This window comes from Drosophila suzukii, chromosome X, assembly GCF_043229965.1.
Source record: "Drosophila suzukii chromosome X, CBGP_Dsuzu_IsoJpt1.0, whole genome shotgun sequence".
In the NCBI taxonomy this organism is placed as follows: Eukaryota; Metazoa; Arthropoda; class Insecta; order Diptera; family Drosophilidae; genus Drosophila; species Drosophila suzukii.
Genome location: NC_092084.1, coordinates 2,487,454 through 2,505,216, shown reverse-complemented (window position 1 = coordinate 2,505,216; position 17,763 = coordinate 2,487,454). Strand labels below are relative to the sequence as shown.

General features: G+C 40.2%; 2 protein-coding genes across 5 annotated transcripts in view; both read right to left on the bottom strand.

The window, feature by feature from the left end:
• Positions 1 to 17,763, bottom strand: part of shakB (shaking B) — a 173,011-nt gene that overhangs the window by 110,737 nt on the left and 44,511 nt on the right. The gene's annotated exons all lie outside the window — the stretch shown is intronic.
• Positions 4,040 to 4,913, bottom strand: I-3 (Inhibitor-3). The gene has a single exon (XM_017081654.3). It carries the CDS (start codon positions 4,793 to 4,795, stop codon positions 4,172 to 4,174), a length of 624 nt encoding a protein of 207 aa, XP_016937143.3. The 5' UTR covers positions 4,796 to 4,913; the 3' UTR covers positions 4,040 to 4,171.

Here is a 17,763-nt window from a genome sequence, read left to right as displayed (position 1 = left end):
AAGGTTTTTATAGCATCTATTTGGTGATGCTCTGTGCGTGTACGTAATATTTACATGGCGTATACGTAACTTTGTTGTGTGCGGCTCAAAAGGTTGCTTATAAGGATGAATGTTTTTATTTGGGGAAATAAGTATTTAAGAAAATTATTTCTAAATTGAGAGAATAGAACATTCTTAATGCTCTATCGGGGTTTTTAGCATTTAACTGATTGGGTTTTCTGCGTATACTTAATTCGTACATTGCGTATACGTAATATTTACATGGCGTATTCGTAATATTTACATGACGTATACGTAACTTTGTATTTCTTTTTCAATTAGCTGTGATCCATTTGCTTGATAATTCGAATAATACACATCCCTATAAATAACCTTCTTTAACCTAAATGGTATTTTATGTTTTTTCTTAGGGACAATGAATTGTCAAACAATTATAAAGTAAACACCCACGATTTTGTTCTGCACTCCTGTTCAATACATTTATTTCCCCCATCATTTTCCCGTTTATGCAGCGTTTCCACTGCCTTCCCATTGTTGTTCTTGCCGCTGACTCAGCTGTCAATGCTTGCCCCCTCCCATCGCCGCCCATTCCACCACTTTCGACCCCATTTGCATATCACATTCACGAATTTTTTTGTGTGTTCTCAAGTGGGATTCATTTCGGTGCTCAAAAATTGCTCAAAAGCCTTCAAATTGTGAGCCATAAATAACAGGGAAAAAACGCCAGAAAGCCCAAGTGATGGGGACAACGGAAGAGGGCTGCTTTTGTACTTGAATCGATGGTTAGCAATGAAGTCAATTACATAAAAGTGAAATGGGGAGAGGCACGAGGTAGACAAATTATGTGATGAAGGGCTTTGAATAAAAATATCAATAAATAAAGCATAATTTAAGATGAAAGGTAATAACTCCAATTAAATGGAAGTGGATCTCAATAGATTTGTGGTAACACGATGTGAGTCCCAATATTAAAGTTTAGAAATGACAGGAAAAATAGTTGATTCTGTATAAAAACTAGTTGACTAACTCAAAGGCTGGGCGATGTAATTATATTAATTGCAGAGTAAATTAAAAATTAAGTAGCAAAAAAGTCGTCAAGCAAGCACTTCCGCTTTCCGGGGAAAAGCTTGGGGAGGAAAAGCGACTTGGGGGGAAATCAAACAGAGGGTCAGCGGCCATTCAACACCTGCCACGCCCCCTTGTCCCGCCCCTGGCGAGCATCCCGTTGGCCTGCCAATTTTTAACACCAGAGGGCGTCAAAGTGACGTGTCGTCTGGCTGGCTGGCTTTTCCTGCTTTTCCTGCTTTTCCCCGCGTCTTCCGCCCTTCCCCCTTTTCCGACCCACCTTGACTTCTTTGCTTTTCCAGCCCCTCACCGAGTTCTCTCCTCGTTTTTGTGTGTGAAGCATTTAAAAGTCACTTAAGTGGAAATTAAAAAGAAATTATTCACTTTGGCACACACACACGCAAAGTGTTTTCCCAGCTTTCCTTTGCCTCAATTGCTTTTTTATTTTTTCCAGATTTATTTTTTTGCTGCGCTCCGTTTGTTTGTTTGCTGTAATTGTTGTGGTCTGCCTCATTATTTGTATCTGGTCAGGGGAAAGCGGTGGAAAAGCGGGTGGAAAGCGGACCCCAAAACAGATATCGTCTCCCCTCACCCCCTTTAATTGTGGTTCATTTTCCGAGTCTTTTGAGTTTCGGGTCCCTTTGGCTTGTGGCACATTTCCTACATTTCCCACATTTCCAGCATTTTCCTACAGTTGACCACAATATTTTTGTGGAATTGCTCGCAAATTGTTTATGGCTGACCTCAAAGCAATTTGGGGATTATGGCCCACAGAGACAAGGTGTTGGCCCTCATTTTCCCATTTCGCCATTTTCCGACCTCTAACCTGGCCTCGGGGCCAGATTAATTTTAATGGCAATTAGTGAGTGAATTTGGAGCAGAGTTTAAGGCATTAAATTGTTGTTCTACAGCCCGATAAATAATCAAAATCATTTCCGAAATCCCTTTAAGCCAAGAATTTTCATTCAAGTGTCCTAAGATACAAATGGTATCCACCAGATGCCTTTCTGCTGCCTACTTTGCGGCCCCCAGAGATAATCTTGGCCTGCAAGCATGGGATCCTCTTGGAATTTGATATTCAAAGAATTTTCACTACCTATTTTATACGTTCTCTACAATTTTGATAAATAATTTAGTTGGTAAATAAAATCATAGATTCACTTAAGTCCCTAGTTGCTTTTCCCATGTACGTCCTTATAATGTGTCCCCTTTTGTGCCTGGTATTTGTGTCATGTTCAAAGCGACCGTTTCTTGATGATTCCGCGGCCTCATCAACTTAATCATTGAAGGAGAAGGAATAATTTGCCTGGCACAGATCCTTCGTCCTGCCTAAAAACCAAAAAGGCAGAGAAAATAGCAGAGCGCAGCAAAAGAAAAAAAAGGAAGGGAAAAATAAATAATGTGAAAAGAGGAAACATTCAGCTCCGTTGACGGCGACCCATTGACCAAGTTAAAAAGGCTAGAGCTATATGGCATATATGGCATATATGGCGTACATGGGGATCTGGCCGCACATGTGTGAGTTATGCAAACCACATATGTATCACATATATATATATGATATATTTTTCCCTTTTGCGGAGGCACTTCAAATGCGGTTTGGGGCCGCGGAATCAAGCGCCAAGAGACCTCATAAAAAACGACTAACGCGACTGGCTCACACAGATACTCACCAACACTGCGGCGCATATTGAGTTGTGGCTTAATGCCACACACACACACACACATAGGGGCTCAAAGTTTGGCAGAAGGAGCGCAAAAACCAAAACAGAAATATTTCGCTCCATTTTTTTGTACGTGGTTTTCCTTTTCTTTTTGTTAATATTTTCTTCCCTCAAAATTTGTGTCATGCCATGTGCACGCCCCTGTGCAGCCGCAGCTTCATTTGGCAACTGAAAATTCCCACAGATTAAACTGGGAATTGAAACTAGACGAGGAACGGGAGAGGTACTATAAAAACAGCAGCTGTAGCTATGAATCAAAAAAGGTAAAATAAATTAGTTATGAAATTATCATGGTAAATTGCATGGAAAATAAAAAAAATATATATATGGAAAGTGAATTAAAAAAAAGTCTGCTTGTTCTAGAAAAAACCATGTTATTCAAATTAAAATAAAATTTGTATTCTCTTTTGAGAATAGCAAGGTAAAATGATTCCCTTTTTTTCTTGGTTTTTTTTATAATTTCCTAACTTTCTACCATTTGTTCTGTTAGATAATTAAACATTAAATTCGTAAGCTCTACGATAGATCTGCATCTGATATTTCAATTTCAACCGGAGCTGCAAGCGCAACTGGAATTAGGGATTAGGATGACAGGGCGACAACCACAAAGCCATCAGCACAGCAGCGCTTCCATTTCCCATTTCCCATTTTCCGCCCGCTTCATCGAGTTCCACATTCGCTTCGCTGGCAACTTAAATTCCCCCCTTTCAGCACGGGGACGGAGTTCAAATATAGCGGTGCTTTCAAGAGGGATTTCGCATGTGGCTGGGCAGAGGGGTGGCTGTTTTTCAAAGGGGGTTTTCCACAAGCATCTGTGATGCACTGCATCTACGGCAAAAAGTTCATTAATCTAGTTACAAGTTCGCGCAGACAGTTCGCATAATCAATCAATAGACACACGACGGGGGTTTTTTGGGGGTGGAGAAGGGAATTCTGGGGCGTAAACATGTTGGCAAGCCCCACCCCAAAGCCCCACCACGCCCCTGTGTAGGTAGGCGTGACTGCTAAAGAAGGCGGGGCGTGTGACAGTTTTTTGCGGTTTTCTGCCCGCCGAGTGACAGGAACAGGATAGCATTTTCTAAGCGGGTTTTCACCGGCTTTTCTTTGGCTGCGAAAACTGCTACAGGAACAGTGAAAGATGTGGCGTAAAAATTAATTAAGTGAGCTAACAAGGTCCATAAAGATCATATACGAGTCCTTATAGCTCTTTAACATGGTATTATGGCAAAATAAGCATAAAAAATCCTAAATCTTGTTTCAAATTTTATCTGGTTGTTAAAAAATAATGGTAATACAAAAACATGACTTTGATTTTGTGGTTCATACTTGTTTCTGGTCTTTGCACAAATTGAGAACTAAGGTCTGTCGAGGGTGATCGCTTCCTAGTCCTCCTTAACTTCCTCGCCACTTGATTCATTTCGGTTCTCGATCGCAGACTTTTGCTCCTCTTCATCCCGATTACTGTCCTTTTCCGCCGCGATCTCCTCGATAGCCAGCCGATTGTTTCGATTAACGTGACGATGGACGTGATGGCGACAGCAAGAGCAGCAGTTCTGGTGTTGCTGCCTGCGCTTTTCCAGCTTTTCTTGCTTTTCCAGCCGATTGCGGGCTTTCACCTCGGGGTGGCCGAAGCAGTTCTCGCACTCGTCGTCCGTGGAGGAGGAGCTCTCGCCAAAGGGATGCGGCTTCCGATAGATGCAGCAGCACTTCGATTTGCGGCGATTCATGTGCTCGTTATCGATAACCCCAGCGTGGAAGCCGACGCGCTTCTTCTTGGGCTTTTCCGGTTGTGTTTGAGCCAATCGGAGGCGCAGCAGGCAGGGCGAGGCCACCGCCGCCACTTGGGGCACGGAATCGCTGCTGTCCGCCGAACTGATGCCGGAATCCGTTTCCGGGGGAAAAGCCGGTACCGGCGCCGCCGCTGGAATCGTCGACGTCACCTTCCTGGGGCTCCGGGGCTCCGATTCGCCATCGATTGTCGATAACTTGGCCTTCGGCTGATCCATTTGGCAATATTACAAAAATAAAAGGACACAAGGAAATTTTGGTGTCTTAAAAAAAATCGTTCCGAAATTGTGATTTTGTGTCTGAACTGTTTGACAAAACAAATTCAATGAGCCAGGGACAGTAAGTTTCAGTTAGTCGAAACTTATTTTGAGAGGCCTACTGGGATTATTTAGGAATCTAGTTTTTCAATTTTACTGATTTTTATGCACATTGTAGTCAATAGTAAGTAATGTTTTCTTTCTTTTCTCCTTGCTGCCACTCCTTTTTCACTCTTCTGCGTTGCCAGATCGCATAAATAAACTAAATACTTAGTTAAGCTTACTTATCTTATTGTCTTATTTGGTATATACGTTGTTGCTTGAGATATATTAAGTTGTTCCATTCTTAATAGTGCAGACTTAACTTATTTTCCATGATTTTAAAGACGTTATTTAAATTGAACTTAAACTGATGAAATATCTGCACCGAAGTTTGCTGACCTCTTGCCCTTTCTGCCCTCTCTACCCTCTCCTTCTCCGCCTGACTGCCCGTCTCTTTCTCCCTGCGTATACCCCTCTCTTTCTGGCTGTCTCGTCTCCAGCTTTAGCCGCAGTCATTTTGGCTGCCAAAACTTGTGCACGATTTGCGTCAATTGGACAAGCGCCAGGACACGCCTTAGCCCCGCAGTGCCCCCGCCCCATTTAACCTGCAGCTTTTCCGACCCACCCGCCCACTTTCCCGCCCACTCCCCGCCCACACTTTCCCAAATCCCACAGCAGCTCCTTTGCCAGGCTCTATGTTTACCTAAAATGCAATTCTCCTAGCCCGTTGCAGTTTTGCATTTATTATTGGTGGAGTGGGTGGAAAATGGGTGGGTGGTGGAGGGTTGGCAGCCTGGAAAAACCATTTGCCATTTTACTCTACCACTTTGCCTTTGAAAATTGCACAAAAATCCGCCATACTACTGTGTATATATGTATATATATTTTTTTTATTTACGCATGGCAAATAAATGTTGAAAATAATATGATGGCTGCTGTGCCATGGGGTTAAGGAACTTTTTGCCAGCTTCGTTTTCGTTTTCTTGGCTTTCGGTTTCCCCCCGAATTTCCTTTTTGTTACTATTTTTTCTGTTGGCCTCGTGTATTTTACTTCTTGTCTACGTTTATCTGGCATTAGAAGCAAGAAAAATTATGTTTGCGGTCGAAAAAAGGGGGTTTTGTCTGCTCTGCAGCAGATAATAAAAAAGAAGCCGCAGCGTTAAAAATGCGAAAAGAGCCCAGCCAACGTCCCTGAATGAAAAATTATGCTCAATGCAGTTTGAATAGTTGCGTTTTTCCCACCTCCCGCCCTCCGCGGCGGAAAGAGGGCGTGGCCGGGGTTCAAGTGCAAGGCACAAGCAAATTTTGGAGGAGACAGGGGGGTTTCTTTTGGCAATAAAAATGCTGTCTTAATCGATTGATTTTTAAGAACTAAAACAAGGAATAATTTTTTAATTCTCTGACTTATTATTGGCATTTAAATATGAAAAAAATAATTTATGAACGTTTTTTTAAAAAAAAATTAAGTAAGTATATATTAAACTGATCAGCTGGTGTTTGAAATTGAATCAAAAGTTTTGTAACATACTTTCAGTCAAAGTGCTGGGCTCATGGCTCTCAGTCACCAGGCGAACAGAAAACTTAGCAAGTGACAGCTGGTACTTTTAGCAAGTAAATTTAAATAGCTGTTCAATTTCAAGATGGCGTCCCTTTACCTATTTCCCCTCCCCACACTGACCAATAGGAATTGATCTCCATTGGAAAGAACCGTTAGTTGTGAGCCAAACACAGACCAGAGATGAGCAACCATGACCGTGTCACCAGCTTGTCACGATCTTGTAACGATCTTGTCGCGAGCTTGTCACGATATGCATGAAGTAACAGTTAAGTCCTATTTATTTGCTTAGGCCGTGCCAAAAGGAGGAAATCACGGAGGCATCTCTAATTACGCTAGAACTAAACTAATCAGCTGATCGCTTCACACCTACTAAACGTTTATGTTCGCCTGGTGTCTGAAATTAGGAGCAATTTGACCATTTTCTCGATGAGCAAATGAGGTATTTTGGTTTTATGATTTCTATAAATTGACATTTCAATGAGGTCTGAAATTTAATTTCTTGATCTTTGACACCAGGCCAACATAATCTGTAGCAGGTGGCTGCTGGGCGCTATCATTTTCTTACTGGAAGAGAAACGTTAGTTTAGTGTAAGCCGACTAGAGGTGGGCCATCGCTTGGTCGGCAACAAAAGGCCTTACATACTTTGAAGTGGCACACCTCTAGAAAGGCCTTAAAAACTAAACGCTGTCCACCTATGAATTTTCCTGTTCACCTGGTGCTTCAAATTGAAAAATCGCTAATTTACTTAAACAAATTGAAGAGCTTCGTAACATTTTTTCAGTCAAAGTGCTGGATTTGTGGCTCCCAGACACCAGGTAAACAGAAATCATAGCAAGTGGCAGCTGGTAGCCAAAAATAAACTTAAACAGCTGCTAATTTTCAAGATGGCGGCCCTTTACATATTTCCCCTTCCCCCACTGACCAATAGGAATTGATCTCCATGGGAAGGAACAGTTAGCTGTGAGGAAAACGCAGACCAGAGATGAGCAACCATGGCCGTGTCAGGAGCATGTCACGGGTTTGTCGCGATCTTGTCACGAGCTTGTCACGATATGCATGAAGTAACAGTTAAGTCCTATGTATTTGCTTAGGCCGTGACAAACGGAGGAAATCACGGAGGCATCTCTAATTACGCTTGAATTAAATAATCAGCTGTTCGTTTTACACCTACTAAACGTTTATGCTCGCCTGGTGTCTGAAATTAAGAAATCAAGCAATTTGAACACTTTTTCGACAAGAAAAAATAACGCATTTCTCGTAACAAAAAATACTTCCTATATTTGCACAAAAAAAATCAGTATTTTGGTCGACAAATTGCGAAATGAAGTCAGATTAAGGAATGTAATACCTCGTTGAGCTCGTAATTAAATTCCCAATCGATTGGCATTAAAATCTTCAAACTTTAATTTTTGAAAAATTTTCGAAAAAAATAGATGATAGATGATTACAAAAAATGCGAAAATGGGTCAAAAAATAAATTTCCCGATTTGTGATATGGATCGATAGCCTTGGTTGTTAGCTGCTCATAGCAGTCGGTCTTTTTGTTGTGCGCCCCGATTTGACTAAATTACGACATAAAAACGGCCTAAAAATAACGCATTTTTCGTCAAAAAATAAGGTTCCCTATTTTTGCACAAAAAAAATCTGTATTTTGGTCGACAAATTGCGAAAAGAAGTCAGATTAAGGAATGTGATACCTCGTTGAGCTCGTAATTAAATTCCCAATCGATTGGCATTTAAATCTTCAAACTTTAATTTTTGAAAAATTTTCGAAAAAAAAAGATGATACAACCCCTTACAAAAAATGCGAAAATGGGTCAAAAAATAAATTTCCCGATTTGTGATATGGATCGATAGCCTTGGTTGTTAGCTGCTCATAACAGTCGGTCTTTTTGTTGTGCGCCCCGATTTGACTAAATTACGACATAAAAACGGCCTAAAAATAACGCATTTTTCGTCAAAAAATAAGGTTCCCTATTTTTGCACAAAAAAAATCTGTATTTTGGTCGACAAATTGCGAAAAGAAGTCAGATTAAGGAATGTGATACCTCGTTGAGCTCGTAATTAAATTCCCAATCGATTGGCATTTAAATCTTCAAACTTTAATTTTTGAAAAATTTTCGAAAAAAATAGATGATAGATGATTACAAAAAATGCGAAAATGGGTCAAAAAATAAATTTCCCGATTTGTGATATGGATCGATAGCCTTGGTTGTTAGCTGCTCATAACAGTCGGTCTTTTTGTTGTGCGCCCCGATTTGACTAAATTACGACATAAAAACGGCCTAAAAATAACGCATTTTTCGTCAAAAAATAAGGTTCCCTATTTTTGCACAAAAAAAATCTGTATTTTGGTCGACAAATTGCGAAAAGAAGTCAGATTAAGGAATGTGATACCTCGTTGAGCTCGTAATTAAATTCCCAATCGATTGGCATTTAAATCTTCAAACTTTAATTTTTGAAAAATTTTCGAAAAAAATAGATGATACAACCCCTTACAAAAAATGCGAAAATGGGTCAAAAAATAAATTTCCCGATTTGTGATATGGATCGATAGCCTTGGTTGTTAGCTGCTCATAACAGTCGGTCTTTTTGTTGTGCGCCACGATTTGACTAAATTACGACATAAAAACGGCCTAAAAATAACGCATTTTTCGTCAAAAAATAAAGTTCCCCATTTTTGCACAAAAAAATCAGTATTTTGGTCGACAAATTGCGAAATGAAGTCAGATTATGGAATGTGATACCTCGTTGAGCTCGTAATTAAATTCCCAATCAATTGGCATTAAAATCTTCAAACTTTAATTTTTGAAAAATTTTCGAAAAAAATAGATGATACAACCCCTTACAAAAAATGCGAAAATGGGTCAAAAAATAAATTTCCCGATTTGTGATATGGATCGATAGCCTTGGTTGTTAGCTGCTCATAACAGTCGGTCTTTTTGTTGTGCGCCCCGATTTGACTAATTTACGACATAAAAACGGCCTAAAAATATCGACAAATTGCGAAATGAAGTCAGATAAAGGAATGTGATACCTCGTTGAGCTCGTAATTAAATTCCCAATCGATTGGCATTTAAATCTTCAAACTTTAATTTTTGAAAAATTTTCGAAAAAAATAGATGATACAACCCCTTACAAAAAATGCGAAAATGGGTCAAAAAAAAAATTTCTTGATTTGTGATATGGATCGATAGCCTTGGTTGTTAGCTGCTCATAACAGTCGGTCTTTTTGCTTTGCGCCCCGATTTGACTAAGTTACGACTTAAAAACGACTATTTTTTTGTTCAGAAACTGATACTTCCTATTTTTGGGCAAATAATACAGTATTTCGGTCAACTTTAGTCCAAATATGCTCAAATTTTTGTGAAAATTGCAATTTCTTAGAAGCACGCCATAGTCAGTGTGTAACAGTAAGAAGTACAAGTAAAAGCACAATGGTAGAGTCATTCCAATACCTTCCTTTCATCGTTTAAGGCCGTTGGATTTTTTATTTCCGGCAATTTTCGCGACACCCAGTTGGGGAATCACCTAAAACTATTTGCAGACCATTGGGCTAAACACTTTGGCGGCTGCTCTTCACGCACTTAACGGGCAAATAAAACTCTCCGGTGGGCGGTGGACAAGGCGGGAATGTGGGGAAGACCAGGAAAAGCGGAGGCGTTATGTCCGAGGAAAACCAAATCCTCGAGCGCCTGTGGCCATAACTTTCTTTTGGTGTGCCATTGAAATGAAATCTAAAATTCATTACGCATTTTATGCGTCAAAAGGAGATTGGGGATTGGGATTGGGATTGGGATGGGGATAGGGATAAAGACTGGGGGACGGAAGCGGAGGTGGGTGGCACGTAATGAGGCGCGTGCCTGGTCTGAACCTGCCCCATTCCTCAAACGGCATTTATGTCCCAATGGAGACACGCACAAAACGCGACGACAGCAACGCCTTCGACTGTCTCCTGTTTTCCCGCTTTTCCTCGCCTTTCCTCCGGATTTTCCTGCTCCCCCAGCTGCGCGAGCAATTTACCCGCCGGAATTGTAAGCTCAAGCGTCCGTGTCTCCTTTGTCGCTGGTGTGGTTGTCTTTGGGGAATAAGATGAATTACATGCTACTTCAGGCAGCCTCCATCTCCATATCCTGGGCAGAGACCCTGCTCCTTCCAGGACTCTTCCTATCGCCGCTCGGCACTCTTCTCCCTGGGCATGCAAAATCATGCAGATAACGCACAAAAAGGTACCAGAAACTAAATCCCCAAGCGCATAGTTTCGCAACAGGAAGTCCCTTTAAAAACAGTGGAACTTGAGCTCTAAGAAAACTGACAAAAAAATTAAAAAGAAGCTGAAATAGCTCAGGGAAGAAAGAAAATAGAGCAGAAGAAAGAACACAAAGGAGAAGAATTCCGAGAAGGAGAAACAGGAAAGGAAGGAATCCATAGAAATTCAAAAAGCGAGCTTTAAATACAGGACAGTAATGTTTGCTTAAGTAATTTCAAGAAAATCCTTATTTTTCGTGAGTTAAGTGATTTTTAGTGGCGTTCGGCACACTTGTTCTGTGGTGTGACTATGCTACATTTCCTTGAGCCAAGTGTAGATTATTTTGTATTTAATAATAAATGTATTGGTCCTTCTTTCTAGATCCCACCACAATTCCTGAAAAAGTGGAACTGCATCTTTAAGACTCACGAAACGTAACGTAATTTGCAGCTAGAGTTCCTCTTCTGAAACCGATCTGTAGGGCTGCCACCCATTGCTGTTCGAAATTTATGGAAATTTCCATTTAACAATTTCCGCCTTGCATCGAAAGCAGTGTGCCGGTAAAAAGGAAGACAGAGAGCGAAATCAACCGCACGGAAATCATGTCTACGCATCATTCTTTGTGCTATTACTCCACTAGTCCACTCCCCTTCTCCCCTCTATGGTATATTTCTTCTTTTTTGGCATTCCTGTATTGTATTTGGTTTCGGGCTGTGTGTGAGTGTGATTTTGCGTGGCTGTGTGGAAATGTGTGATAAGCAGTTTCCGCCAGGGAATAGACCACACATATATATATGCATGTATAGAGTAGGTATATATATGGCATGGTGTGCGAAGATAGTTCTTTGAATGCCTAGGCTTAGCTCTTTTTCCTTTCATTGGCGTCGGGCTGTCCAACACGACAAGCCAGCACGCAAAGAAATATTCAAGATTATTTCAGCTCTATGGTTACGATTTAAATTAATATTTTATTAAAGCTGGCCACACTAGTTCAGTGTGACCATGCGTCTTAATAACAGGTAGTCTGTTTAACATACTCTTGATATAATAGCTGATTTAGGAAAGCAAAAGAAACCAATTCGTTAAAATTTCACAATTTGGTGAGTTGTTTTTCTAAGTGCAGGGATGCTAGCAGCAAACATACCATGGACAAAAAAATAAAGAGGGCAAGGCTTCGGAATTGAGCCACATCTCATAGTTAAAGCGGCAAAGGGAAGCGGAAGCTGTGGCTACTAATGCAAATATAATGGCAAATGTTTCGGAAATATATTTCACAGATAAAATTGATAAAGAACACGCCGCCGCCCTTAATCCACCCTCGCAAAATCCATTGTATGCGGCGGCAAGCGGAAAACTATTTGCTCGCATTTTGCCACACTTTTCCACTCCCTATTATACAGCATCCACAAACAACGGCAACAAAAAAGGAAAACCTCTGAAAAGGCTACTTCTCACTTATGATTCCTAGTCTTCTTTTGTATCTTTACCCGTTTTGCCCTTGCTTTTCTTATGTATCTATCTATCAATCTATAACTCTCATCATATTTGAGAATTGTCCAGGCAGGCGAAAAAAAGGTTGGAGCTATGTCTTTTATAACCGGTTTTATATACATATTAAAAATATTCTGCTCCAACTAGCGACTTTAAAATCAGATTTCATAAAAGATATTCACAAAAAAGTGCTTGTTGATAATTTATAATTATGTCATTCTTTGGCTACACTAAAAGCGCAGTGTGACCATGCATGCTATCAAATAATTAGGAAGTGTCCTTAAATTACTTTTCTAAATTGACTTAATTTCTAAGCTCCCACACTTCCAATTTCTTGGATGAAAATAATAAGCCATAGTTAAGACTTTAGTTAGTTCTTGACCATTTACATATCCTGCCACTTAAGCTCACTTTCAACGTCTTCATGCGACTTCTCAAGCTGACTTTTTTCCCTCCACAATAAATGTCAATTTTGCACTGCTCTCAATCAAATAAGTTTGCTGTTGAACGTCGAGACTTCCATTCGCCCTTTCACATCCTTTCAATTTCTTTCATTTGTCCGAGCTAAAGCTCCAGCTAATTTCTGTCCTTTTCTCCACTTCCGTCTTCTTCCTTGGCTCACTCAAACTATTTTTATGATTCTTGAGCTTAAGTAATCGAAATAAATAAAACGGAATCTGTGTCACAGATTTTCTGCCATCTGGCCGAGCAAAATGTAAACAAAATAAATAAGAGAATGGGCACAAGAACGAGAGCTGAAGCCGTTGACAATGGTATTCCCTGTAGAGTGGGAGGTCGTGGGGCTGCTTCCCTCCATTTGTCAGTAACCCTTAGTGGGGCAAAGAAAAAAATCTAATATAAATTCCATTACAATTATATAAATTTCACTTAAGTTTGCAATAATTTGAAAGCCCGAGTTGCGACAGAAACGAGTTAAGCGAGGGACTACTGTAGTGCAAAAAAAGAAGTGGAAAAGTGGGTGGGTGGAAAAAAGGGGGACGGGGCGGCCAAAGAAATGCATCATAAATTTTCATGTTGCTCTCGCGATTTTCTATTGTGCTCCACTGGAGAGTGGCGAGCAATGGACATAAAAAGCCAAGCCCAAGACAGCGGCAACTTTCAACTGGAGTAGTAGTAACTGGTGCTGCTGCCTGGCACACAGTGAGAAAAACTATTATTTTAATTTATCCCCTTGAAAAAACACTCGAAAAAGTGCCTCCGCTTTCACCACTTTTATTTTATATTCAAAAGTATTTTGAACTTGAAGTATTTTGTTACTTTTATTCAGCTGGCCACACTATTACTTAAAGTGTGACCATGCAGTGTGGTAATTGGTCAGATTACCTTTTCGTAAAATCTTGCTTTATCATGAACAGTCAAATAGTTCTTCCTTTTAATGGACTGCAATGCTTTTACTTTCGCTCAGTGCACTCAGTGCTGCTCTACTGCTGAGGCAGCAATTCTGTGTCCAGCCATAAAGCAGCGAACACAAAAAAACGGGGGGCAAAAAAATGCAATACAATTTCATTTTATGCAAGAAACAACGCTGGCGGAAAGCAGGAGGAAAAGCTCGCTTTTTGGTGAAAAATTGTAAATTCCCATTAGAATTGCGCCGGTGGCGCGGGGGGAAAACGCATCATGAAGGAAGGAAGAAAGTAAGCCGAGGAAATGAAATGAAACCAAAAATGAAACGAAAAGCGGACTCCGAGGAGATGGAAGCGGGTAAGTAGGTAAGTGTATGGTATGTTACATGCATAAATAAATAACCAAAAAAATGGCAAGAGGCGGCAGCAAATAATGTAAGAAATAAAAAAGATTAAACTTGAAGGAACAAAAATTAAACGAATCTTTTAGAGGGAAGACATGGAGACTTTTAAGAAACTGCAGGAATTAAAGAGCAGTCGGGAAAAACAGATAAAGTAGCGACAAACTAAGAGTGGGATAAATGCCTAAATAAAATGTTTGTTAAATATTTATTTAATTTTTATGTTATCGAAAAATATGGTCGATTTAGTTATAAAAACAACAAAATGGAAGGAATATTTTCCATCTTTTCCCAACATCTTTAAATGCATGGAGGGTATAAGGGAATATTCTCCGACTTGAGATCGTATTTTTAAGCTCTTCCTATATCTTTTATCATTTTATCCCACTGTGGGTCGAGGCAAAAGGCGGCGAGTTCAAAATGCACCTGGCAAAGTGCCTCCGCTGAGCTTAAAAGAAATGACTTCTTGTTCCGCCAGCAGTTACCTCTTTTCCAGCTCCACTCGCCCATTTTTCAAGAGTCTCTATTTCTTTTTTTGTCCTTATAAATGTGTTTTTTCTATTTTCTTAGGTATTTTCTGCTCCTTTTTTCTGTTTTTGGTGCAAACGAAGTTTACGCGTGCTGATGCAGATAATGACAGTCAGTCAGTCAGAGAAAAACGGGGGCGGGATGGGTTGGTTGGGGAAAAGATGGATCCATATCCATGGAGATGGTCGGACGTTGTGTGCCTTTTGGAAACTTGTTACCTATTAGGAGCACACACGGGCGAGGACTTCCTGCTCCTCCAGTCCTGTCTTGTTCTGTCCTGGGAGCCTCTCCGGGCACCGAGCAATTACAGAAAGAGCATCGGCAGGATAAGGATAAGGATAAGGATAGCGAAACCAGGCTAAAAGGAAAAGGTCCAACGACCTGAAATCTTTTCTCGGCTCCGTTCTCAGGCCATAATTGCTTGGCAAGTTAATAAGTGGCAAGTCAAAAAGCTTATCCCCTGGACCCAAAGCCAAAGCCCCTCGCACTTTCCCCCCATTTCCTCCAAAGAACACACACACTCGAGTGGCAAGTTGCATTCCATTGCAGCCGAGAGCGGAGGAAAATGCTCGGGCTTTTCCAACAGCTCAGGCATTTTAATTAGCGCATTACCAGCGGAAAGGAGCAGGGGCTGCCGTGGAGACGAACCCCTCGACAATCGACAAACCCAGCTCTCGACACCAATTTTTTTATGGCCAGATGTATAAACGATATGGAAACACAGGGAGCAGTGCGTGGCAGACATTCACGAACTTAGACGCAGGCTTAACTTGGGATTCAAGTGCCAGAAACAGTATTTTGTAGATGGAATTTTTTAGAACTCACAAAGAAGCACCTGAAACATTAGTATTACTTATTAAAACTATATATTGATTACCTCTGGTTATTTATTATTATCATTTACTCCCTAACATTATTGTTTTTAATGCCAAAATTTGATTAGGCTCATATTTAATTATGATTTTATGAACACATTTTAAGAGATCCATTTCATATAAAATCCCATGATAAGTAATCCGTCTTTATAAAATAAAATTATTTAAGTGTCTTTCTGGTGGTCTCAATTTAGATATTCAAGTATTTTTTGAAGTTCTAGAAATCGATCACTTTAAAATGATAGATTAATATTATTAATTACTGAAGCTTATAACAAATGTATTAAACTATTTATTTTAAATTTAAAAAGTGAATGTTTTATGGTACTTAAAGTAATCTTCCCTAAAATAATTTTAAAGTCCTAATTTTTTTATTCGCTTCGGTACTTGATAAATACAAATTGCAATGCCACTTGCTAATTTCCGAATATTTGCTACCCCCTAGAGTTTTCTCACGTCAGCCCCCACATATAACTCTCCATATTCGCTCACCTTTTGGGGTAATAAAACTCAATCCCAATCGAACTAAAAATGGAAAAGGTGAAAATAAACGAAGGTAAGACCCAAACTCGGAGTCAACTTGCCAATCAATGTTCGCAGACTTCGATAAACGATTGCTGTTGCATTTTTTCCTCGAGGAAAACTTCCTGCGGAATGGAGTCCTTGGACCATGTCCACGAGGAAGAAGAAGAGGAAGGGGAAAAGTGTCCTATTGTCAGGTGTTGCCACGCCCACCGGGGGGCGCACTATATAAATGATGTGGCAGCTGCCACTTGAGGGGTGCAAAAAATGGAATAATATTGGGAGCTGGAAATCAATTCCAATTCCAATTTCTTATTTAACATTTTGATTAATGCAAGCAGCAGTCGAATATGCAAAGTTTGCGGAGAGTTTTTCCTGCACATTTTCCTGCACTTTTTTTCGAACTTTTTTATACTTTTTTCGACAATGGCGGCCACTTGACACATGCTTAAGCACCCTCACACACACAGGCGCAGTCGAGTAGGTAGGACATGAGGATAAGGCGTTTTCCACAGCTGCTCCCGTTTGCCATTTGGCTTTTTGCAAAGCCAAATGTTGTCAAATAATATTTACCCAGCCACCCACACATGGGAAATATGCAGGATATTGGCTATATACGTGTGGCCAAGGAGCTCAGCCCCGCAGAAATAAAATGCAAAGTGTGGTCTAAAAAGTTTAAAGTGTGGCAAATCCAAAAGACGGAAAATATCAGCGGAAATGTCAGGAAAAGCGTTGGAAAAGATAGAAGCTTTTGAGGGGATCTTTGGATTTCTAGGCTGAAAATTGGTATATTTTGCTTTAGCTTTAAAATGGGTTATACAAATTATGCTAAATTCTATTTTTCACAATTCTACCTAAAAAATCTCATAATAGGGTGTGGTTTAATCTCTTAAAATCAGCATTTTTAACCCTTATGCTAATATTGAATATGAATGAACACAGGAAAATTCTTAATGAACTCGGAAATAGCTGTATAGAGGCTAATAAAAATCACTTTAGTTAATTAAAACAGTTTTGGTTCAGTAAAAGCATTCTAAAACATTTTTATTCAAGACATTGCTTAACATTTGTTGAATTGCTAAAATGAAAATGCAACAATTAAAGTTAAGGGGCACAAAATATGGCCACTTGACGATGGTAATATATACTATACATAGGAGTTCTAAGTACCGAGTACGGAGTTCCCGGGGGAATTAGCATCTTACCCCTTTTCGAGTGGCAAAGTCGGGCCCCCTTCGAGTGGCAAGTTTCAAATTACACGCCTCGCCGGTCCGGGAGCAAAGTTAACGAAAATAAATGAAATATATATAAAGGACATTGGAGCGGAACAGTTTTGCCGGCGAGGAGGAAAAGCGGCGACATGTTCAATCTGTCCAAGTCACGGCGTCTGCGTCTGCGACCAATCCAATCCAGTCCCTTCCAATCCCAACTTTATCGCCAATAATTCTCAACTGTCAGTTTATGTCTCTGTTTCTGTTCCCCGATATATAAATATATACAAATATATAGATGGAGATATAGATATATATTTGTATTTAATACCGGGAGACAGACAAACAATCATATCGGGCTATTTACGGCAGCCAGCCAGAAACCAGAAACCAGAACCGTAAAAGATACAATTCATAAAGCCGAAAGACAAAAGTTAGACAAAACACTTTTCCAAGGAGACGTGGTGGAAAAGCGTTTTATAGATAGCCAAATCGGGCAACACCCACTCACACACATGCATTGTGTGTACGTGTGTGTGTGTGGGGAAAACTTTTGTGTTGGTCCTTTGTTGTTTGTATTTTGTTTAGATGGCATAAATTAGATACGTGCCCGCCCAAGTCCAGGACATCGGGATATCAGGACATCCCACTGGAAATCCTTCTCTCCGCCCGATTGTTTGGGCTTTA